Here is a 25938-nt window from a genome sequence, read left to right as displayed (position 1 = left end):
TTACTATATGGTGCCAATAGGGCCAGAAAACAATACACCCCAATAGGGTTATTTTTTTTCCTTTACTCCTATCATAATGAAACTTTACACAATGAAAGTATCTATGGAATGTAAAATGTTTTGTATTACAAGTTTCTTTGAAAATTAATTTGAATTTTCTTCGTCCAAAAAGACACACCAAAAAACATCCAAATACCTCCATAGTGCTCGTCTGTAATGTCCCTCTAGTATTGAAGCCCCGACATGAGAAATTGTTCAGAAAAAAATTAAATAAGTCTATATTTTAAGCTTGTTTGTAGCGGAAGCTCCCAGTGTCTCAGTTCACTGCTCTTCCTGTGTCAGTGCAAATCTCACATGATTTGCACTGACCGGTGGAACAATTTCTCATGTCGGGGCTTCAATACAAGAGGGACATTACATACGAGCAGTATGGAGGTATTTGGATGTTTTTTGGTGTGTCTTTTTGGACGAAGAAAAGTGAGCACCATTCACGACCATTATAAATACTTATCAGTAGGGTGACGTCACGATGCGGTCCACCTGGCCGCCGCCATGCTGGGTACCGAACACTGAGTTAACCTCTATTCAGCTCAGTGCAGCCACATCCTCTCTGACCAGAAATGACTGCTGCATGATGTAGTTTGGATATGGATATTTCTCATTTTGATGGCCTTGCCTTGATAGCACACACCGTTTCTGCTGAGACGAGCTTTGACAGCGCGGTGCGCCGCTATCTCTCCTGTTAAAAGTTAATCTAGCTCACCCAGTGGACCTCTCTCTCTCTCTCCTCGTCTCTCTCTCTCTCTCTCTCTCTCTCTCTCTCTCTCTCTCTCTCAACCTGTTACTTATGTGTTAAACCAAATACACGAAAAGCCAAATCAAATCAGAAATGCGTAGCCAACTTCTTTTTAACTCACAGACATTTATTTTCATAAAGTAATAAAATATCTGGACATTTTGCCATCGTCATTGAGACAAAAGGCTGCAGGAAGAAGAATTCGGCAAATCATCTTATTACGCAAAAAGTCACAACAAACAGGTTTTGCACAATGGTTTGCACAGATAAGTCTTAAAATATGTGCAACACCTTCTCATCACAATCCATGCCATCTACACAGTTACGTTATCAGCTGTTATTAAAACCCAACTCATCAGGACGCGATGACCACCACTCACATTAAACAAACCATTAACAATTAATCCACACTCAAACCGAAGCAACAATAGTGTTAACTGTACTCAACAAGCTGTTATTACAAGGTTTACAACAGATGTGACAGACAACCTGGGCTGTGTGTGTGCCTGTATAAGAAAGAGAGGGAGGGAGAGAGGAAAAAGTAGGTAAAACCTGCTAGCTGTTAGCTGCTAGCTGTTAGCTACCGTAGCTCAGGCGTCGGTCTCCCGTCAGGTAAAAGCTGCCGTTTATTCCTCAAATGAAGCTCATGTTGAGCCTCTCCGGTACAGTTATCCATCACTGCTGTTGAATTAGCTGCTAAAGTGCTGGACGCTAAAACCAAGGGGGCGTCTGTTTGTTTACAATTCACGAAAGCAACGTGAACGTACTGTACGTCTGTCAGAGCGGCGTCCCTAGCAACGGTGTATTTTACTTAGCAACGATCTGTTAAACAGGAATAACAGACTGTTAAATGCAAAATCAAGATGTAAATAAATATCAGAAATATCAATAAATTATCGGAATACGACATTCAATAGAGCCATGTAATAAAAAAAGGTTTATCCACTATTTTTGTGAGATTTGATGTCACAGCCATGGATGTATTAGGTCACAGCCCATAGACTGCCTTTGGAAGTCGGTACCCAAGATGGCGCTGTGACCGGCTGCGACCGCTGTGTGACGTCACGTGATATCTATCTATATGGACAAATACTGCTGCGCGGACCCCCCCGTAACTCAGAGAAGGCACGGAGGACTCTGAAAATTCTCCCAGCCCTTAGTCCACATGAGGGGGAGTAGATAATGAGTGAAATTTGAGTTTTGGGTGAACTATCCCTTTAAGAATGTGACTTTCACTCCTAACCTTACCTGTCTTTGGGGGCTTTCACACCTACCTCGTTTGGTCCGGACTTTCCAGATAGTTCGGATCAAATTGACAGGTGTGAAAGCTCCCCCGGACCGCGGTCCGGACTAAAGACCGAGTCTTTGGTCCAGCCTCAGGAGGTGGTCTCGGTCCGGACTATCCTGGACCAAGGTCCGATGCTGCGTAGTGTGAAAGCATTTTTTGGAAGGTTCGAACTATCAGACCAAATACAGGAAGTCACGTCAGATTCGCCCGTCTCGCTCGCTCGTGCCGAAAAAAGTAAATAACAGAAAAAAAGGAAAGATGAGCCGCAGCGACACTTGCGTAGAGGAGATCAAATATTATATCCAGATTTGGTCAGAGGGATGGGTGTGTCAGTGTACATTTGTAAACGTTTACACGGAATTAAACAGTAGCCTAGAGTGTTTAATATAAATCCCCAAACGATACATGCATTTTTTTATATAGCCTATTTTTTATTGACCCGAATATATTTTTTTCTGTCGAAAAAAGTCTGAAAAAGACGGATATTTATCAGCGGGTGACACCAAACAACGTCTGCCCCAGCAAGTCAGAGCTTTTATTTCTCTCACACTCACACACACAAGTGACCTGGAGAGATGCAGCCGCATCTGACAGGAGGATCGCGTGTGTGTGCACGCATAGCGTGTGTGTGTGTGTTCCCCTCCACTACACAAAACAGCTGATCGCTGATCGCTGCCGCTCTCATCAATGAGAGCATTTTCGCCGCGGCACAACCCTCTTTTTTCTCTCCTTTCATCAGCTCCAAACTCACTCTTCTGCACTGCGATTACAAACCACAGCGTGCTTTCCAGCACTATTTTTTTTATTTTTTACACTTTTTTTTTTTCAGAGCACTTTTTATGCGCTAACGTCAGACCGCTCATCCACAAGCCAATCACTGACAATTCTAAGCAGGCGCAGCCCTTGCGGGTAATGACGTCATGACGTAGGTAGATCCTTTAGTCCGCTGGCATAATAGCAGTGTGAAAGCGAACTTTACTGGACTATATGGAAACAATGTAACATAAAAAAAATTAAGTCCGGACCTTGGTCCAGATTATTAGGTGTGAAAGCGCCCTTTGTTGCTATGACTGTTCCTTTAACTGACATTTGGAAGTGCTGCATCAACCAGACAAAGACTTCTTTTTTAGGGACAGAGAAAAAGGAAAAAAAGGTTAGTCAGTGCTCAGGAAGAGACATGACGGTCCTCATTGTTTCTGCACTGTCACTTTGTGTGTGTGTGTGTGTGTGTGTGTGTGTGTAGGGAGCAGAGACCAGGAAGCGCTCGCCCACTCTGAGCAGTCAGTTTAAGAGATCTCTGGAGCTACTGATGAGGACTCTGGGAGTCTGTCAACCCTTCTTTGTTCGCTGCATCAAACCTAATGAATACAAGAAACCCATGGTGAGTGTCTCCCATTTATTTCACTCTGACTTGATTGGCAACTCACAGCAGTATAAAGGAGTGAGGGGTCCACAGTCCTAAACTGGAGATGTGTGCAATGTTTAAGTTTCTCATGTGTGTTCATCTTAATCTGACTCAGGTTTTTGCTTCCTCAGTTATTGTGTTTTTTGTATGTAAAGTAAATTGTTATCTACATGATTTGTGACTTTGTAGAGTGTCAGTAATAATAATTATGATGATCCATGTAAACATTAAATTGATTAGGCCATAGGTCTTTCAGATTTTTCTCTTTGATGGATCTGATGGGACGTTAGATGACTACAAAGGAGCCACCAAATTGAATATATTTAAAATGAATATATGAATACGTCTGACGGGTTGTGGAAGGCCACATATTGATTCTCGGCACCTCCATCAAATGACGCTCATGTTTGTGTGCGTAGTTATTTGACAGAGAGCTGTGTGTACGGCAGCTGAGGTACTCGGGTATGATGGAGACCATTCGTATTCGCCGCGCAGGATATCCCATCCGCTACACCTTTGTGGAGTTTGTTGATCGCTACCGGGTGCTCATGCCTGGAGTCAAACCAGCATACAAACAGGTAGAGTGTAACTGTGTGTGTGTTTGTGTAATTGCTTAATGATCCTGTTAGTCCATATGTAAAGCAGCAATTCATTCTTAGGGAATGACTTTTGCAGGGATGTTTACGGTCAGTAGAAACAGTACTGTATGAGTGTTACCTGGTTGTTTGTAGATTGAATGTTGCTGGGCATTAAAGAGTTGTCTGTTCATAGTGGACTCTTCAGAGTCCCATGACACTAAACTATTTGTTTGCCCAGTTTGATCTTCATGAAGACTTTTCACTCCCATTGAGAGATTCATGTTGTATGACCTCTGCAGTAACAGACTGTGGTGTGTTCATCTGTTGAGCAGCCAAGAATAAAAACTATTGAAGAGGATCTTGCAAAGGCATCCTGAAACATGATAACAGCTTGAGAGATGAATTCTGACCAGTATTAGTAACTAAGCAGGAGAGAGTACTGTATCAGTAATACTGAGCTGTGGAACTGACATTGTTTTGATGGAAGTGTTCTCTCTTACAGGAGCAGCCTAGGCTTAATAATATGTAAGGGAAACTTTCCCAATAGAACAAATATGAAAGTGTGCCTCTAGTAGTGGGGCAGATAAGCTCATATATGGAAGGAATTTTGCATTTTAATGACTAAAGCATGAAACTTTCAGCATTTCATCTACATACCCCAAGGTTTAATTTCAGACGTGGAACCACTTTGGTGGCTGACCTTTAGGGGTCTTAAGGGGTCTTTTTCCACATTATTCTCCATTGGAAACCTATGAAAATCTGGAAAGTAAATCATTATCAATAAATAAAAAGGAAGGTGTGTAATATCATGTAATAAAATGTTGAAATTCAACTCCAGTGGGAACCCCCCTAAAAAACTACTCAAAGTTGGGGTACCCGTAACCAGATTTTGCGAAAATTCCAAAATGTTAAATTTGGCCTTAAGTATCTTGTGAGGGGTCAAACTAGGGGTTTTTCATGATTCTGAGTTGATTGCAAACATTAGTTTTACAGCCAATACAACAGCCACACCCAAAAGTGTGTGTGGCTGTTTTGTGTTTTGGGTGTAAAACTAATGTTTGCGATCAACTCAGAATCATGAAAAACCCTTAGTTTGACCCCTCACAAGATATTTAAGGCCAAATTTAACATTTCGGAATTTTCGCAAAATCTGGTTACGGGTGGGTTCCCACTGGAGTTGAATTTCAACATTTTATTACATGATATTACACACCTTCCTAAACACAATGGTGAAGAAATTTATGGGTAATGATTTACTTCCCAGATTTTCATAGGTTTCCAATGGAGAATAATGTGGAAAAAGACCCCTAAAGGTCAGCCACCAAAGTGGTTCCACGTCTGAAATTAAACTTGGGGTATGTAGATGAAATGCTGAAAGTTTCATGCTTTAGTCATTAAAACGCACAATTATTTTGCTTATCTGCCCCACTATAGTAACTATTTCACAAAAGTGAATATAAACTTTCACTCATGGTCACCTTCTATTCAGGACAATAGGGCAGTATGAGTTAGGGTTAGGATTTGTGTGTGTGTGTATGTGCCTGCCTGTGTGCGTGCGTGTGTCGCAGTTGCGCGAAAAGAATGCTGCAAGTATGGCTGAAGACTGAAAATCTGTGATGTCTTTGTCCTCTCAGGAGGACCTCAGGGGGACGTGTCAGAGGATAGCTGAGGCAGTGCTGGGCAGGGATGACGACTGGCAGATGGGAAAGACCAAGATCTTCCTCAAGGTACTCCTGCATTCAAGGGCAATTCTACTCATTTTCAGCCATGGCAGGCAAATTAAAATCTAACCACAAACATGAATACCTTCTGTAGAAGAGGGTTGCACTTTCTCTCTACCAGCACTCTGTGCTGTGCTGACCACACAACATCTAAGTTTCTCTCTGATCATTTTACTTACTGATTTTGAGGATAGCCTTCCATTGCACTGCTTACTGCAACTGAAATAACAACAGCAAGAAAATGTAACAGCATTTCAGCTAGGTCATTTTATATGGCTAGCAAACCTGAAGACGTTAAAGGGATAGTAGCATTCTTTTTAAAGTGGGGTTGTATGATCTACAAATAGCCCCTAAGTACTTTAATTGCAGTAGAAGACTCTCTGCACTCCTCCCGTTAGCAACGCCAGCCCATAGCCCTGCCCAGAGATTTACAATGTACATTGTTGTGAATGGACTTTAAAAAAAAAAAATGCTACTATCCCTTTAAGACACTGATATCATATTTTTCTATTTTAGAATGAGGGCACAAGATATACACACAATTGCTGCAAGCTGTAATTCTAAATGAATTACTTAAATTAATTAAATATCTATACGAGAATAGTAGATACTGCATTAGACTGTAGAGAGCAGAGGCGGTTGCTGTTAGACTGCAAGCAAACAAGCTGCTTCCTCTAAAATGTCAAACAATAAATGGTTAAATATGTTTGTAATACTGTAGATCCAGTGTTACGTCGATCACAACTGATGAGTCCTGCTTTCCCTGGATTCCTGTGATTGGGGAGAAACATGTGACCTTGTTGCTCAGTCAGACAGGAAGCAGGGCAGGAAGTAGAAAGTGCAGGGCTGTGAAGGCAGGGCAGTATCCACACTTCCCTTCCAGGATGTGGTCAGATCGGCCACAGGGCAGATGGACAGTTCACAGCAGGAAGAGATGGAAGGAGTTTTTGTGTCGAAGTGGCGAAACCGAGAAGTGTAGCTTTGTGTTTGTGTGGCACTGACTTTAAGATGACAAAGAAATGACCAAGTTTGTCTTTTGAGGTTTGGGGTAAAATGTATTATAAATGACTGGATGAATTGCCACGCTGGCTTAGACAGTCATATCCTTCTCAGAAAGAAATTGTTGCACTGGCATGATCCTTATTAAAATTTCAGCTTGTCCAATTACCAATTATGTGCAGAAGAAGTCACATTGCCTCTAACTTGCCTCTTAGTGTTACTTTGTGTAGTGCTAATAGGAAATGTGAGTGCTTACATCAAGGTGTTGAACCTTATACAAATCAACATTCATCAAAATCATCAACATCTTGATGGAAACTTGTAGCAACCAAAAACGTAATAACGGCCAATAACGTAATAACAGCCGATAATGTAATAATTTTGGCCATTTTAAATGTAATAAGGCCAATAATGTAATAACGTGCCAATAATGTAATAAGTTATTACATTATAATATGTTTGCAAATGGAAGAAGTAAGCATTGTAGGCTATCAACAACCTCCAAAACATAACCAAACTTGTGTATTGAATGGTGTCTGCAGCCAGTTTATGGCTGTTTGTCATGTATAACTTCCTGCCTCAGACAAACCATGTGAAATGTGATAATCCCAGCATGGCTCGGAGGAGCAATGGAGTTGATTTGGTTTTACCATTCTCTTTCTATTTGAATTTTTTTTTTCAACACGTTGAGCTTAAAGGTCCCGTGTTGGATAAACTGACATTTTGATGTTTTTTTTTGTTGTAGTTTGGTTATGTTTTGGAGGTTGTTGATAGCCTACAATGCTTACTTCTTCCGTTTGCAAACATATCATTAAGCACGGTAGAAGTGAGAGAGAGAGAGAGAGAGAGAGAGAGAGGTGAAAGATACATATCTTGGATGAATAAATATGACGACTATGTCATCCACTATACCTATTTTTATAATGTTATACCCATTAGCAAACTGCACAAAACTGCCTTTTATTTCCAAGAACTGCAGTCATATCTATGTATTATTACATTATCGGCACCAGTTATTACATTGTCAAAGGTTTTTTTAATACTAGGCCAATAACGTAATAACCAGCCAATAATGTAATAACTTATTACATTATTGGCAAAATGTTATTACGTTATTAGCTCAAAAGTTTTAATACATTATTGGCATGTTATTACATTATTGGCTTTATTACATTTAAAATGGCCAAAATTATTACGTTATTGGCTGTTATGACGTTTTTGGTTGCTACAAACCTGTATTTGGATAATCAGTACAAGTTATTTGGTAACACTTTACTTGAATAGGTATCCATAAGATTGACATAAAACTGTCATAACCATGACATAACAGCTGTCATATACATCAATGAATACTGATGACAGCTGTCGTTAAGTGTCATTCAGTAAGTTATGTCACTTTTGATGCATCGTTGACATTATTTGAGATGTCCTTGTTATGAGAACTTGACATAATTTTTAAAGTTTGGCAATTAGGTCTGCTATGACAGTTTAAATTGTCTTAATGTCAAGTTGTCAGAACAAAAACATCTCAAACAATGTCAACTTTGCATTAAAAGTGACATACTGTAACTTACCGAATGACACTTAACTGTCATAAGTATTCATTGATGTTTATGACAGCTGTTATGTCATGGTTATGACGGTGTTATGTCAATCTTGTGAATACCTATTCAAGTAAAGTGTTACCAGTTATTTATTATTCACTATTACTTTTTCAGTAATATCAGAGTTTGTCCACAACAGCTTAAACACTGCAATGTTTTTGTTGGTAAAATATTTTCAACATTCTAAAACATGCCCCCATATAAAGGTTTTTTTTTTTTGTTTCAATGTTTTGCCAGAAGAGATGGAATATAGGATCTGCTGTAGGACTTGTTTTGTAAACTTAAAAACCATAAAGTCGGAACCAGTTCAGTCTCAGCAGCTGTTCCAAAAATATTGGAATTCTAAAATCCTCTGGACAGACAGAATCAAGAGACCTATACTATGGCTTTTCACAATGAACTGTGTTATATGTGAAGTGAAGGGTAAAGCCATTCTGCTTTTCCGTACTGGTGACTGAGCTTGTAAAAATGTCTGACCTCTATGGAAGCCTGCAAATAAAAAAAAATCTAATTGTTCATCTGTGTTTCATGACATCAAACACAATTCATTGGTTGGTATTTATTAGTTTTCTCTTTGGATGTCAAGGATCACCATGACATGCTGCTGGAGATTGAGAGAGACAAGGCCATCACTGACAAGGTCATCCTGATCCAGAAGGTGGTGCGAGGGTTCAAGGACAGGTAGGGGACTGGACTTCCATAATACCTATTGGCCACTGGTTGGCCCAGTCTTTGTAAATTTGTCCATGTTCAATTTGTCCACCTTTCAGATTTTGAGAAAACGTATGAGAACAATGGACCTCATTCACCAATATCTTTTAGTACTTTCTTAAATTCTTTCTTAAAGGTCAATTCCAGGCAAATTCAACCTGGGGCTCTAATTTCCTAACATTTTAGGTCTAAAAGAATGTATTTGAAGATTGTCTTTTTAATTGCTCCTGTTTGCACTAGTTCTGTCTGTCCTGTGTTCAGGCTGTTTACTTTTTCGTTTGGTTTTCATTTTAGCTGAGAACAAATCCCAAATAAGAAAACATTGGTGAATGTCAAAATCTTCTTGAAACTTTTTTGAGTGAATTTTAGGAAGACGTTTCTTCTTTAAGGACAATTCCAGGCGAATTCAACTCGGGGGCTGTATGTTCCTAACATTTTAGGTCTAAAAGAAGGAATCTGAAGATGTTCAGTTTAATGTCTCCTGTTTTGCGGTAGTTGTGTCTGTCCCTGCATCGCCACGGCAGCAATGAATGGGAGCGGATTGGAGTTCTGCTGCTTAGGCTGTTTCCATCCCTCAAAGCCACAGACAGCGTCAGATGGAGACTCAAACATGCACCCAGAAGTTTATTTACTTCAAGCAAGCCGACATGTTTGTAAAACTAGATCTAAATCAAAGTCTCCCAGAGTCTCGCGCAAGACCCAAGTTGCAGTGCTGGTGTGTTCAGGTGCAGTGGGAAGCTCCTGTTTGTGTCATAAACACAGGAATATCAACTCTTGACTTGCTTCAAGTGCACATTTTTTTTCCACAGACAGCGTCAGGTGGCGACTCAAACATGCGGTGAGAAGTCTTTTTTACTTGAAGCAAGTCAAGAGTTGATATTCCTGTGTTTATGACACAAACGGGAGCTTCCCACTGCACCTGAACACACCAGCACTGCAACTTGGGTCTTGCGCGAGACTCTGGGAGACTTTGATTTAGATCTAGTTTTACAAACATGTCGGCTTGCTTGAAGTAAATAAACTTCTGGGTGCATGTTTGAGTCTCCATCTTTTTTTTTTTTTTTATATATTTTTATTTCCAATAAATTAACAAAAAGGATACAACAACAAAAATATCCATCCTGAAACAATATCGATGATAGGGTGACTCGTACAGTTTCTTTCTTTCTTCTTTTTTTTTGTTAAACCCATGTATTTTAGCTATATAGGACAGACAAGAAAACAAAATACAAACAGAACAAACAAACAAAAACAAACCAAAAAATAAACAAATATACAAAAATCTAAATCAATAAAAAAAAAAAAAAAGCAGCAATCTGTCTTCACTGACATTAGTGGGTATTTGCACCTATATGTGCTTACCTGCACCAACATACACATAAGCGTGCTCGCAACACGTTTGTACATCCACATAGTCAAACATACGCATATATTTTACAGAGATACATATATTTAATATTAAGGTCTGCCCTGCTCTATAGGGCACCAATTCAGGGCTCAACCAATCATATGTGCCCTTTAGAAAATTCCTCCAGACCTAAAAGTAATGGAAACCAAAATTCTTGAAAAATATGACCACATTTATGTTTTTCCAAAGTTAATTTTTCTAAGGGTAGAAAAGCTGAAATCTGATTTGTAAAAATCTTAAGAGTTGGAGGGAAATCATCTTTCCAAAATAAGAGTATGCATTTCTTCGCAAAGTATGTTATCATAATTAATATCCTGCATTTTTTCGTATCTAATTGAAGATGCAATGGATCATTTAACAAATAGAAACTGGGACTTAAATCAAATTTTATTTTCAAAACAGATTGTGTAAAGGAGTGAATTGATTTCCAAAAATTTTGTAGAAGGTCACACTCCCAAAACATATGTATAAATGTCCCATCCGTTCTTTTACATCTGGGACATTTTGCTGAGATAGTCTTGGAGATTTTATGCATTTTTGTTGGTGTTAGGTATAGTTTATGAATGAATTTAAAATTAGATTCCTTAATTTTGTTGCTAGTGAATGGAAAGTGTATTCTTTCACAAATATTTAACCAGGTATTTTCTTCAAAGACCATCTCTAAGTCCTTTTCCCATGACTTCTTTATAATCTGGAAAGATGACTTACCTCCTCTTGAGAGAATGTTGTAAAATTCACTTATTTTCCCTTTTATTGTTTCAGAGGACATTAATATATCTTCTATCTCGAATAGTACAAACCGCAGTTTGTCTGCTTTAATAAGTGAATGAACAAGACTCCGGATTTGTAAATATTTAAAAAAATCTTTATTAGAAATGTTGTATTCCTTTCTTAAATCAGCAAATGATTTTAATTGCCTATTCAGATTAAATAGGTCTTTAAATTGTATTAAACCGGAGTTTGTCCATTCTCTTATGTTGATCTTTGTTTGAATGTTCAGATCTGGATTTTGGTAAATAGGTGAGTCCACAGAAGTACAAGAAGTGATACCATATTTTTTCCTACAAGCTTTCCATGTTAACAGAGTATTAAAAACGGAAAAACATTTGTCCATTGAGTCTCCATCTGACGCTGTCTGTGGCTTTGAGGGATGGAAACAGTCTAAGCAGTGGAACTTCAATCCGCTCCCATTCATTGCTGCCGTGGCGATGCGGAGACAGACACAACTACCGCAAAACAGGAGACATTAAACTGAAAATCTTCAGATTCCTTCTTTTACACCTAAATGTTAGGAAAATACAGCCCCGAGTTGAATTTGCCCAGAATTATCCTTTAAGAATGGTTCGTGAATGACGCTTAATGTTGTCGGTTTTTCTCAATGAAAAAATCAAGAATAAGATATATTTCGACTCCTGCCAACAGATCTAATTTCCTCAAGATGAGGAAGTCGGCCGTGTTGATCCAGAAGACATGGAGAGGCTATTACTGTCGGAAGAACTACGGAGCTGTGAGGGGCTTCTCTGTTTCACACCCACATCTCAGACAGGCAGAAAATATATTCACCAGAAGAGTAAATGGTCATGTCTCATGACTGTGATCCATGAGGCAGCTCAGTCCAGCTCATTTAAGGTTAGTTTTTAGTTTAGGTCGATGATCTTCTCCTTCTCATCATGTCCCTTTCCTTTTCTGTGTCCTGTCAGATGCGAGCGGGCTTCTCTCGTCTGCAGGCTCTGGTTCGCTCCAGGAAGCTGTGTGTGTCCTATCACGTGGCCCGGCAGCGGATCACATGCTTCCAGGGCCGGTGTCGGGGCTTCTTGGTGCGCCAGGCCTTCAGACACCGGCTGTGGGCTGTCATCACCGTCCAGGCCTACACCAGAGGCATGATTGCTCGCCGCTTGTACAAGAGGCTGAAGGGAGAGGTAGTACTGATACACTACACTAACGTTTGTACACATCTTGCAATTCACCTACTTATACTTACTTTATTTTAATGATCTGTTTACTGAATTCCACATGAAATCACTGTAGCTCTTTTTGTTATTAAACTTTTTTTATTTGAAGACAAAAAAAAAACAGCACATACATATATATCTCATAAAGAAACATCATCAAAGCTTACACAGAAAGAAAACAGGTCAAAAAGGAAAAGGAACGGTAAGGAAAAAAAGAAAGAAAATTGAAGAAAACTGATAATTACAAAACAACAATAATAACCACAATATTAATGGGTTTATCTTCCCCATATTCACCCTCATGTTTTCTTCCCTGAACAGTAGCTTGTTGTGGGATGACAAAAGCAACAGTAACTGAAACAATAATAATAGCAAATAAAATAAAGATAGCTTGCTGCATACATGTATAGCACTGACTAATAATGGTGTAATTACTACACCATAAACAGAAAACAGAACCAGGTGAGTGGAGTCAAAAAGAAACTTGGGGGGGAGGGGGATATCACATTAACCAGCATCTTGCCCATCAGTTGCTAGATAGTTGGTCCAAACTTTCCACTGACTTTCAAACTTATCTTGTTCCAGCTTCAGAATGAATGTTAGCTTCTCCATTATGTAAATATCCTTAAAGGGATAGTTTTTTTTTTTAAAGGGTTGTATGATCTACAAATAGCCCCTAAGTACTTTAATTGCAGTAGAAGACTCTCTGCACTAGGGATGGGCATTTGAAGAAATCTTTTTGATCGATCTTCGGGAAAATTAACGATCAATTATCGATTAATCGTTAATATTAATATTAATAATCATAATTTTAAAAAAAATGCGTGCGGCTATGGCGTGTGCCAGTAATCCAGGGCAGTCCCCGTGAAGGAAGAAGGTCAGACAACAACGTACACGGAGGTCTGTCTGTGTGCTTAGGTCCAAATAAAAACGGTGTTTTTCCTGCACTTTGAGGGGCTGGAAAAAATTATATTATAGCGAACAATGGAACTTTTTCCAGGTAAAACCTCTTTCAGGCCGTGAAAATAGGCCGTTTCTTTGGGTCTGTTCACAACACTGTATGTTGTAAATCTGTGGGCAGGGCTATGGGCTGGCGTTGCTAACGGGAGGAGTGCAGAGAGTCTTCTACTGCAATTAAAGTACTTAGGGGGCTATTTGTAGATCATACAACCCCACTTTAAAAAAAATGATACTATCCCTTTAACCACCTTGATCCAATCTCCGACTGTAGGAGAGTCTTTTGCCAACCATTTCCTTTAAATATATTATATATATTATTAAATATATTATAGATATATTTGTTTTCTTAGCCCCAGACATAAGGGGCCCTAGTTTCCTGGCGCAGCGCAGGTGGCGCAAGGTAGCGCAGCCAGTCTAATGCAAGTTTCGACCAGCGCAGCCTAGCGCAAAGTCAGATTGGGAGATTTGTAGATCGCGCTGCGCTGAGATAGGCGTGGCCGCGCAGCAGGGGGAGGCGTCACAGATTCAGCTTGGTGCAGTGGAAGTTTTGTGCGAAAATGTCCCGCCGAGGTTGCGCTGAAAGCTCGCCACCTCCAACCAGGTCTAGTCTCAGCGCAGCGCGGAGCGCAGCAGGTGCAGTGGAAGTTTGGCTGACTGACCTGCAGTGCACACACGCCACCAAGACATCACAGGCAGATCTCCACAGTTCCAGGCACATTTCAATGCAATAAATATCCACAATAACCACTATTTAATGCAACTAACGGAATCAACACGTGAATTTATATCTATATAGATTGTCCCGTCACATCTGACGTCAGATCAAAGCAGAGATCAAAGGCTGTCGGTGCGTAAAGGAAACTCCACCTGAATTAACACAGCAGGGACGAACTGGCACTGAAAAGCAGCTGTGGATGTCCCAAGCAGGACTGAGGGTGGATGACTGCATGTCGCTGCCGTGTTGAGATACCACTCTGCCCTTGTGATGATCGCTTTATTTATTTATTTACCGCATCACGCAGCCGTATTGAAAAACAAAACACAAATCATCATCTCTCTTAGTCCACCACAACAGCCTCGCTATCAGATAGTCAGTATATAGCCTATACTCAGCATCTCTATCACAGAAAAAAAAGAGAAAAAAAGAGACGGACAGAGAGAGAGAGAGAGAGAGAGAGGAGGACAGAGAGAGAGAGAGAGCGTCCTTTACGCTGATTTCATCCCGCATGTTTGTTTATGTTGTGATTAGTGTACACCTCTCATCTGTCTTACACAGGGAATAATAAATTTAAATGAATAAATGTGAGTTTCTTTATTAGTTTATTAGTTGTTGTTTCTTAGGCTACACTGAGCACCGGTTCTCAGTGTATCAGATCAAACCTGGTTAAGTATATTAGTAAACTCATTATTCGGTCACTCTGAGCTCGGACCTCCGGACCAAAACAGCTGTTTCCTCCTGAGAGAGGTTCGGCCTCTGGCGTCGCTGTCTCCTCCGTCCATGTCAAAGTATAAAATGACAAACTTGCAGCGCGCATCGCCCGCCGCGCAGTTAAAGGTGAGGAGAGGAGCTCCTTTGATTGGTGAAGATCCGAATCGGCTGTGTTAATCCCACTTCTCCTCCTCCTGTCTCCCTCCCGCCCTCTCTCCTCCCCCTTTGCCGTTTGCGCCGGTGGGAGGGACGAGGGGAGGGCTTGCGCTGGTCTAAGTCGGACTGCGCTGTCCAGCAAACTTGCGAAATGGACCTGGACACGCCTAGTTGGCGTGGCGAAGCTGCACTGAACTTAGACTTCACCTGGTCTAAGAAACTAGGGCCCCAGGTCTCAAACCCTGGTGGGATCGCTATTTTCATGATTTTCTCCATGTTCAGTTTGATTTCTTCCCAATATTTTGAAATGACCGGGCAGTCCCAAAACACATGGAAATGTGTTGCCTTACTCTCGCCACAGGATCTCCCGCAAGATGTACTTCCTCCCAGAGAAGTCCTTTGTGCTGGAACTCTAAAAAACCTAACTACATTTTTCCACCCAAATTCTCTCCAAGACAGAGAGGGTGCACTCTTCCACTGTTGTAAAGTTATTTTTCCCATGTTTCCATCTGCATCGTGATGTTACTCTCCTTTATATATGCAGTATCCTCTCCTTCTAGTTCTTGCAACACCTTATATATCTTTGATATGTTTCCACGTCCAGGGTCTGACCTGTAGCTAAGTAGAAATATCTTCACTAGTCCCAAATTAGTTTGTTGCAATTCTTCCTTTTTCACTGTAGCTCTTTTATATAATAGTCGTTAGAAGGAGCATACATTTCCCCGTTCCACTGTCATTCCAGCCAGTTCCAGCCTCATTTCTTCAGACAATTTGCACCATGGCTCCACATAATGATTTGGGACAAAAACCATAAAGTCGGAACCAGTTCAGTCTCAGCAGCTGTTCCAAAAATATTAGAATTCTAAAATCCTCTGGACAGACAGAATCAAGAGACCTATACTATGGCTTTTCACAATGAACTGTGTTATATGTGAAGTGAAGGGTAAAGCCATTCTGCTTTTCCATACTGGTGACTGAGCTTGTAAAAATGTCTGACCTCTATGGAAGCCTGCAAATAAAAAAAAATCAAATACTCTTTTCTTCAGACAATTTGCACCATGGCTCCACATAATGATTTGGGACAAAAACCAGCACAGTTCGCCTTGTTTTTTTCCTTGCTTACCATAGTGTGTGTATAACACACAGGCAATATGGACACAAGCAGATCTGATCTGATCACTTGCAATATGTAATGTGGACTGTCAGCCAATAAGATTAGATTCTGATCCGATTTGGGCTGCAGTCTGAACAAGCCCAAAGTGGAAAAGGCCACAGGAGCCGACCTGCCAGTTACATTGGATTAGTTGTGTTTGGTCAGATTGTGCCTTTAGTCGACTACTCATCGAATCATGCTGTTTTTTCTCTCGTTGATTCATGATCTCATTTGCCTCTTTTTCTGCTCTGGAGAAAAGAGCTAACATACCCACATGAACAAATGTCATTCTTGAGTTGGCACAAGATAACAACAACAGGACATTCTCCATCCATCCTTTTCCTGATCTCCGTCATTAGGCTTGCATTCACGACATCACCGTCTCTTTTTTGGGTACGGTGCAGCGATGAGTATAGAGAGCCGAAGCGGAAGCAGGAAGTAATGTCGCCATGGGATTTTTGGAAAAAGTCTCCATGTAAGTGAACGGGAGTCAAAGAAAAATATATGACCTTAACCTACTTAAAACACCACGTTTCATGCCAAAAAATCAGCAGTTTGTTGTAAAACGGCAACGGAAGAATGTATTTTGTGTGAAGACGCACTACAGAGATCTGGTGTTCCACAAAAAATGCGTCACCAACTGACACGGGAAAGGGCACCATGTGGTGACGTCACTACGCCACCTGGAGTCTTCCCAGTTGCGGATTCTTCAGAATTTTATTCTACAATAATTTTACAACAAACTGCTGATTTCTCGGCATGAAACGTGATGTTTTAAACAGGTAGAGGTCAGAGAGTTTTATCATGACACAATTCAATCAGATTAGAAATAAAATTTTGACTCCCGTTCACTTACATGGAGACTTTTTCTGAATTGAGGTCCCATGGCGACATTACTTCCTGCTTCCACTATATAATCCCTATAGTCATAGCAGTAGGTCCGTTACCTTTAATTGTCGGTGCAAGCTGTTTTTAGAACGGCGGAGTTGAGCCGTGAGCTGCTCAGAGCTACGCTACGGAGGCTCATCGGATTTCTTGGTTTCCCTCATCAAACTCATCAAATACACAATCCAACAACTCCACAACGCTCTGGTGGACAAGTTGTGAGCTGCACATTCACCACGCTATAAGATAATAACACAACGTTACCAGACAGAGTTGTTTTAGAGGGAAATTCATGCAAAATCGCTGATTGCCTTCAGGGACAGTTTCTCATCAATCAGTCTCTGTATTTTCCTCTAAAACAACTCTGTGTGGTAACGTTGTGTTATTATCTCATAGCGTGGTGAATGTGCAGGTCACAACTTGTCCACCAGAGCGTTGTGGAGTTGTTGGATTGTGTATTTGATGAGTTTGATGAGGGAAACCAAGAAATCCCATGAGCCTCCGTAGCGTAGCTCTGAGCAGCTTGCGGCTCTGCTCCGCCGTTCTAAAAATAGCTTGCACCGCTATGACTATAGGGATTATGGCAATGGGCCAATTTGCCAACATGTTGAACTATCCCTTTAACTCCACCGCTGGTTTCTATTCTCATCTCCCTTCTATATTCTGTAAGGGGAGAGGGGTGTGTCCATATGTAAACAAGTGCTGGTGCAAAAGCATGACGTTGAACTGCTGACTGTGCCTCTTTGCCCCCCCCCCCCCCCAAAAAAGTCCAAAATATGTACTTATATGGTGCTTATATCTTAGTTTTCTGCATTTGAAAATGCACAAGTTTAAGTTTTCAATTTATTTTAGTTTAATGTTTTACATTTCTAATATTTGAATAATTACTTACAGTTCATTTCCTCAATTTAATGTCACTACCTTTATTTCATTTGTCCCCTCAACATTAACACCATGCTCTTGAATTGCATTTAATGCTGTTTCATTTTAGACAAACTGCTCACTGGGTCTGTTCCCATATACTTTTGGTAACTAGCTGCTCTTATTTAATGTTGGGCTCCTTCCTGTCTCCCTTCAGTACCACCGCAGGCTGGAGGCAGAGAAAATGCGTCTGGCTGAAGAGGCCAAACTGAGGAACCAGATGTCTGCCAAGAGAGCTAAAGCTGAGGCTGAACGCAAACACCAGGTGGGAATTCAACAAAGAATTATAACATTTCAAACCTCAGTTTATACATCATCATGAAATTGTTCCTTCATTCAAATTCCAGATACCTTGAGTTTGGCACATTTAAATGCAATAAATAATCACAACAAACACTATTTAATGCAACTAATGGAATCAACAGTGAATTTATATCTATATTAGGGCTGTCAATAGATTAGAAAAAAATAACTAATTCATTTCCCAATTTTCTGTAATTAACCGCGATTAATTTATCAACAAATAAACTGCATTTGACCTCTTACGACTCGAGTTTATAATGAAAATGTATTCATGTATAATCATCAAATTAGTGTAGAATAAACACAAAAAAGTATATTTCAATTCAAAGACTATTTTAATGGCTTTCTTTAAACTTTAAACACAGTTTCTCTACTGTGAAGAACAAATTTGGCACAAAAAAGGCCACTTGCTTATATTCTCCAACAGAAATAATAACAAAACAACCCAGGCCTACATGTGTTGAAGTGCAGGTTGAATATCAAAACCTACATGTGTTGAAGTGCAGGTTGAATATCAAAACCTACATGTGTTGAAGTGCAGGTTGAATATCAAAACCATCAAGACCACTCCAGACCACTTATGGGCATGCACCAACATATTTTGTTTTTCCTTTTTTCCTACCAAGCTGTGCTGCGGACGTGCACGAAAAAACAACCACATCACTGAATTTCCCTCCGTAAATTAAATTGAATTAGCTATAGACCGATCGGTTCATTGTTTTATTTATTGATCTGTAGGTGGTGATTTGTGTACATCAAGGCAGCGCTGCTCTTCTGTCCAATTCACACATGAAGCTTCACTTTTCATTTAAACAAACTCATCAACAACTAAACAAACATTCAATAACTCATCTAGAAAGAATGAAAGCAGCCGGCGGTGAACCTCTAAAGGCCTGTTAATCAGCTCTCTGTCTCTGTCTTACCCCGGGGACGACGCTGTTACCCGGCCGACCGGCTCCGCAGACCGGGCTGTTGCCTCGGTGATGCTCCGCTACGGTCGCTGCTGCATCATGTGGATAAACTAACATAGCATACTGGTTATCTAAACGGTTACTTACTCGCATGAAAAAATATTAAAACTGAATAAAGTGAAGAATAACAGCGCTACAGCCGGTACATGCTGCAGCCTGCACACGTGACGGGTCAGCCACCACCGGAAGTAAACAAAACAGCGTTAATTGCGTTAATTTTTTAAAACGCGCAAATGTTTAAAATTAATCTCCAAAATGAAGGCGTTAACTTTGTCAGCACTAATCTATATAGATTGTCCTGTCACATTGGACAGAGTACTCGATCCCAGTACTTGAGTAAGAGTACAAATACTACTGGTCAAAATTTACTCCGTTACAAGTAAAAGTAGCTCAGTCGACATGTTACTCCAGTAAGAGTAAAAAAGTACTTGCTTTTAAACGTACTTAAAGCAGAAGTAAGTGATATATTTGTGTTAATATAAGTCTTAAATAGTTCTATCTTCCGACAGCAATCACTTACATAGAGTGTTTGGACCGAAACACGGGTCTCTCAGTCACTCTGCTCTGCTCTGAGCCGAGGAGAAAACATTTATCGTATCCTACAGTTTTTATCCAATGAGGAGAGAGAACGGCATGCAGGGCTGTGTGTGGTGACGTAGGGACGAGGACTGTTATGGTGCGTTCAAGGCAGCCCGTAACTCGTGTTTTTCCGACCTGTGAAGTTGTACCAGTTCGATCTGGTACGAGTTCACGGGTCAGAAGTTACGAGTGGCCGTTATAGTGACTTTCACAGGTAAAACAGGTCGGAAAAACACGAGTGGGTTGCCTGGAACGCTACAAAGTCGTAAGTTGTGACTTGAAGCTGTAATTTACGGTTTCAAAAGCCTGCCTGGAACGCAGCATTAGCCAAAACGACCGGATCGCTTACTTCTGCTTTAAGTATCCAAAAGTACATGCTTTTAAATTTACTTTAAGTAAAAGTAAGAGTAAGAGTACATTTCTTATTTTTCACATCAATGAATTACTATAATTTTTTCTAAATGAATGTAAGGAGCTTTTAACTCTTGTTTCTGAGAATGAACTCTTTGAAAGCAGCTGCACTGATGTGCTGCTTTTAGAACCACAATGTTATATAAAGCTGCAGAAACACCTAGAAAAACAAATAAAATGAATGGGATCATAAGAGAACAGCAATTGTCATTTTCACGTTTTGTCCAATAGTATTTTAGAAAAAAAAAAGAGCAGACCTGAAAGTAACAAGTACTTTTCAGCCTTCCTAGAAATTAACGAGTAAAAGTAAAAATATTTGTCTTGGAAATGTTCAAGTAAGAGTAATAAGTACCAAAGAAATCTAATACTCAAGTAAAGTACAAATCCTCTGGATATGTACTCAAGTACAGTACTCAAGTAAATTTACTCCGTTACTGTCCAACACTGTCAAAGGCGTAATAGAAACTCAACCTGACTGAATTAACACAGATGAAACTGTCATGCAAACTTATGAAAAACTACAAAAACTCTCTCAGCCAACCACAAACAGCCTCGGCATCAGATAGTGGGCCTGTCCCAATATGCACACTCCATCACACTTACACACTTGGTCACTTGGCGTGCGGCGTGCGCGTTCATGGGCTTAGTGTCAGTTCAGTGTGTCCCGTTTCTCCAACGACTGAAAGTGCAGCGCGCTTGATTTGCACTTTACCCACACTTAAAGCAGATATCAGTGGAATGTTTTTGTTAATATAAGTCCTAAATAGTCCTATTTTCCGTCAGCAATCACTTACATGAAGTATTTCAGCCTAAACACGAGTCTCTCCGTCACTCTGCTCTGCTGTAACCCGAGGAGAAAATTTTCCTTGTGGGATACAAGTGTTATCCAATGAGGAGAGAGAACGGCATGAAGGGCTGTGTGTGCAGCCAAGGGATGCGCGTGAATGTGGTGACGTAGCACGAGGACCAATTGATGCCTGACAAGGGCGGGGGCTGCTAACTCATGGTGCGTTCAAAGAAACTCGTACTTTGTGTTTTTCCTTCCTGTGAAGTCATACCAGTTCGATCTGGTACGAGTTCACGGGTCGGAAGTTACGAGTGGCCGTTATAGGGAACTTTCACAGACAACAGGATGGTAAAAACACGAGCTACGGGTTACCTGGAACGCTACCAAGTCGTAGTTGTGACTTGAAGCTGTAACTTACGGTTTCAAAAGCCTGCCTTGAACGCAGCATTAGCCGAAACGGCCGTGAAGCTGATATCTGCTTTAAGGTAAGGCCGCATCCGAGCGGTATTTAGCCAAGTATAAATCCCACAATGCACCACGGTGAAGTCCGCCGTCACCGGGAGCCACAAGCCACGTTTAGGAAATGCGATTGAATTAATCTCAATAAAATGAAATTAACTTTCTATCTCATAATTATGACTTTTTGATTTGAATCATAAATGTGTAAGCCTAACTACGTAAGTAAATAAAACAAACAAGAAAAACGAAAAAATAAAAACATGAACAGAGCATGATGAATATAAAATTTTATATTCATCATGCTCTGTTCATGTTTTTATTTTTTCGTTTTTCTTGTTTGTTTTATTTACTTACGTAGTTAGGCTTACACATTTATGATTCAAATCTTGCGCATAGAGACACTTTTGGAGTAGATGAGACTGTGATCCAGCAGCACTGTTTATTAAAACTGTTGCTGTGTGTGTGTGTGTGTGTGTCGTAGTTGTGTTAGTGTGCTTATGGCACAGGCTGCACTTGTGAAGTGTGTCCCGATCAGTGTTGGGTATAGTTACTTTGGAAAGTAGTTAGTTAGGTTACAACGTTACCATCAATTAAAAGTAATCAGTTAAGTTACAGCGTTACCTATGAATACAGTTACGTTACAGGAAAAAAGTAATAAGTACTCTAACATGTTACTTTGTAACGCGTTACCCACAACACTGGTCCAGATTGCTTTTAAATCTCCCCCCACACGCTTGGCCACTTGCTTGCACACTGTATGCAAATATACGTTCTGCCGGCAAAATGTCACCAAAGTGTGTGGTAACCAAGCGCACTGAGCCAAGTCATCACAGAAATCAAATAAAAAAGAGACAGAGAGAGAGCATCCTTTACACTGAGATGCTTCTGATTCCATCCCTGTTACCATGGTGTTTGTTTACTTCTCATCTTTGTTACACAGGGTTTAAGTATGGGTTACTAAATGTGAGTGTCTTTATTAATGGAAAAGGGGTGAGTGTGTGTGTGTGTTTTTTTGTTTGTTTGTTTGTTTGTTTGTTTGTTTTTTTAACACTGGACAACGGCTCTCAGTGTATCAGGACAAACCTGATTAAAGGGACAATGAGGAGTTTTGGGAAAGCGAAGTGTTTTCACACTACATTTATGAGCCTCCGCGCACCGTGAAATTCTTTGACCGGCGCAAGACAGACTCATGTTTTCATTCATCAAGAATTAAAGTCAGAGGTTGGAAGACGATCACATACCGTCGTAGTTCCGACCATAAACGGCGATTCGGCGGCGTTATTCTCATGACTCGCCACGAAACCGAAAGTAAAGAAACGCTGGTGGGCTCGCCCAGCATTTCCACCACCACTAATAATAACAAAATAACGATAGAGACAAAACTATATATTTATCGAAAATGGGCCCATTAACAAGTGTGGGTAACGTAGATTCATCCACATTAATATGACCAAATAGAAACTCCTCGTTGTCCCTTTAAGTAACCTCCTTATTCGGCCACTCTGAGCTCAAAACAGCAGTTTCCTCCTGGGAGAGGTTGGGCCTCTGGCGTCGCTGTCTCCTCCGTCCATGTCCAAGTATAAAATGACTAAATTGCAGTGTGCATCGCCCAGTTAAAGCTCATTTGATTGGTGAAGATCTGAATCGGCTGTGTTCATCCCACTCCACGCCTCCGCCTTCTCTCCTCCTTCTTTCCCACTTCCGCTGGTAGGAAGGACGGAGGTGGGAACTTGGCGTGCTTGCGCCTCATTGATATTAAAGTGTTGTGTCTAAAAGCTAACGTCACACTTTTGTATTTTGAAGGAGCGTCTAGCCCAGCTGGCTAAAGAGGATGCTGAGCGGGAGAAGAAGGAGAAAGAGGAGGCTCGCAGGAAGAAGGAGATGGTGGAGCAGATGGAGAAGGCCCGTTTAGAGCCGGTCAATGACTCTGACATGGTGGATAAAATGTTTGGCTTCCTGGGAACAACGAGCTCTTTCCCGGGGCAGGAGGGACAGGCCCCCGCTGGCTTCGAGGTGAGCTCAACTATCAACAAGAGTTACAAGAACAAACACAGTAGCCTTTAACTGGGATAAAACACAGAACTATCCTTGGCATCGTGACATGAAAGCTATTTTTAGCGAGGCTGATCAACAGCTAAATGGTCTGCGTTGTAATGTTAATTTTGTGAAGCATAAGTTATTTCTTGAGTATAAAGAAAAATGGGCTAATGATATCTGGTTTAAACCAGAACTCAGAACCTATTGCCAGTTGAAGAATGTATATTGTTCAGAACCCGATGTGATCCAAGAGATCTTTATGTGCCCAGTTGAGGGCTGGGATTCTCCCTCTGGCAGTAGAAGTAGGTCGGTTTAACCCTCTAGGCGCCAAAGTCGCATTATTGCGACAGGCAGCATGCTTGGATAAAACAGCCCATATCTTTAAATCTACTGCCCTATATTGTTACTGCTTGGTACCACTAGATGGCGAACACGTTCAGCTTCAATCCTCACGTCATTTGTGGGTGTGTTTTTCTATAAAATATCTGAGAAAAAAAAGTTTGATTGGCGCACAGGCGCTCCGCTTTTTCTCGCGGAGCTCACGCAGCTCACGCAGCTCAGAGCGACCAGGAAGTGAACTTCAGGTCTTGAGAAACACCGTGCGCCCCCCCCACACACACACACACACACTCGTCAATTCAATTCAATTCAGTCATTCACAGTAGCCTACAAGATTATTCTTTTTCTTGGATATAGTTTGTGTCTGGAGGTTTTTCTCCTGACAGCTGTGCCTGGTCTTGTTGCAGGACCTGGAGCGGAGTCATCAGGAGCTGGAGGAGGAGGATCTGGATGAGGCTCTTCCTCTCCCTGAGGATGATGAAGAGGAGGATTTATCAGAGTACAAATTCGCCAAGTTTGCTGCCACCTACTTCCAGGGCACCACCACTCACACCTACGTCCGACGACCTCTCAAACAGCCTCTGCTCTTCCATGATGACGAGGGAGATCAGCTGGTTGGTCACTTTTGGCATTTCAACCCCAATAATCTAGTTTTACAAAGCTGTGCAGAATAGTTTTTGATTTGATTTCAGGAAACACAGTTGTTGTCTAACAAATTATAGACTTCATTAATGAATCTATTAATCATCTCCTCTTTAAAGTGTTAAAGGATAATTTCCGTTTCTTACAACCTGGACCTTATTTCTAGCATAAAATACGATCATTTACTCACCCAGATAACTTTGGTGTCATTTGGAGTCGTTTTGACGAAATTAGCCCCAGTGGAGCGGCGCGTATATCTGTATAATGCGAGAACACAGGGCACGGAATGCAGCCTCTATATAACACATTATCCACCGCAAAACTCGTTCATTTCACCAATATTTTGTTATGATACACTAGTGCTATTCCCCTCTGAGTCCGTGGCGGCATGTTATCAACATCCTGCACCTGTAGGTTGACTACTAACCTCCGACCTGGATGATGTCATCTCCGACCGCTGCCCGGCTCATTCTGATAATAATCATTCTGCTTCGGCATTCGGGTTCATTTTTATCTCAACTAGCCGGAGCTTTAGTGAGTCCAGGTTGAGGAGAGGAAGCCTGTGGAAGCTGAACTTCATCCAGCTGCTCATTTTGTTCTGACAAGTCAGAAACACGCAGAAACCAACCATAGCATTAGCGGTAGCAAGTTAGTCGAGCCGGGCAGCGGTCGGAGATGACATCATCCAGGTCAGAGGTTAGTAGGTCAACCTAGAGACCCGGGATGTTGATAACATGCCACCACGGGCTCGGAGGGGAATAGCACTAGCCTTGGGTGCCCCGAGTACTCGCATTATACGGATATACGCGCCGCTCCACTGGGGCTAATTTCGTCAAAACGACTCCAAATGACACCAAAGTTATCTGGGTGAGTAGATGATCGTATTTTATGCTAGAAATAAGGTCCAGGTTGTAAAAAAACGCTAATTATCCTTTTTAAATGAGTCATAATTTTGAATGTAATAAAATCCTGAAGTAATCTTGAGTATGGCCATCAATGACTAGTTAGTCAACTAGTTAGTTAGTAAATTAGTCAAAGTCAACAGTACTGACTTCAACCTAATGAATGAGTGTGTCCTCCATGTCCGGGCCCAGGCCGCTCTTGCAGTCTGGATCACAGTGCTGAGGTTCATGGGGGATCTGCCGGAACCCAAGTATCACACAGCCATCAGCGATGGAAGTGAAAAGATCCCTGTCATGACCAAGATCTATGAGACACTGGGAAAGAAGACCTACAAGAGAGAGCTGCAGGCACTGCAGGGGGAAGGGGAGGTGAGGATGAGAAATAATGATAATACATTTCACCCTGTAGCAGAATTCTACAAAAATGACTGCTTTCCACCAAACATTGTGGAGGGATGAAGCTCTTTAAACTTTGGTTCAGAGCCAGTGAAGGGGTTGATCCAGAGAATTAAACCACTTTCCCTGGCTTTTTTTGACCTTTG

General features: G+C 41.0%; 1 protein-coding gene across 1 annotated transcript in view; it reads left to right on the top strand.

The window, feature by feature from the left end:
* myo7aa (myosin VIIAa) overlaps positions 1–25938 on the top strand; it is a gene marked incomplete at both ends in the record, with an annotated part of 99242 nt that overhangs the window by 39175 nt on the left and 34129 nt on the right. The window contains 10 exons of the mRNA XM_083984952.1: positions 3328–3465; positions 3909–4067; positions 5702–5794; positions 8978–9072; positions 11933–12017; positions 12211–12429; positions 18124–18231; positions 23280–23489; positions 24260–24466; positions 25589–25765. Coding sequence (XP_083841078.1) covers positions 3328–3465; positions 3909–4067; positions 5702–5794; positions 8978–9072; positions 11933–12017; positions 12211–12429; positions 18124–18231; positions 23280–23489; positions 24260–24466; positions 25589–25765 — 1491 coding nt within the window. The remainder of the gene's footprint in view (positions 1–3327; positions 3466–3908; positions 4068–5701; positions 5795–8977; positions 9073–11932; positions 12018–12210; positions 12430–18123; positions 18232–23279; positions 23490–24259; positions 24467–25588; positions 25766–25938) is intronic.

The sequence above is a fragment of the Trachurus trachurus genome (genome assembly GCF_905171665.1).
Source record: "Trachurus trachurus genome assembly, chromosome: 13".
Taxonomy (NCBI): Eukaryota; Metazoa; Chordata; class Actinopteri; order Carangiformes; family Carangidae; genus Trachurus; species Trachurus trachurus.
The sequence above is the reverse complement of the archived record's forward strand: the minus strand, read 5'-3'. Positions and strand labels throughout refer to the sequence as shown.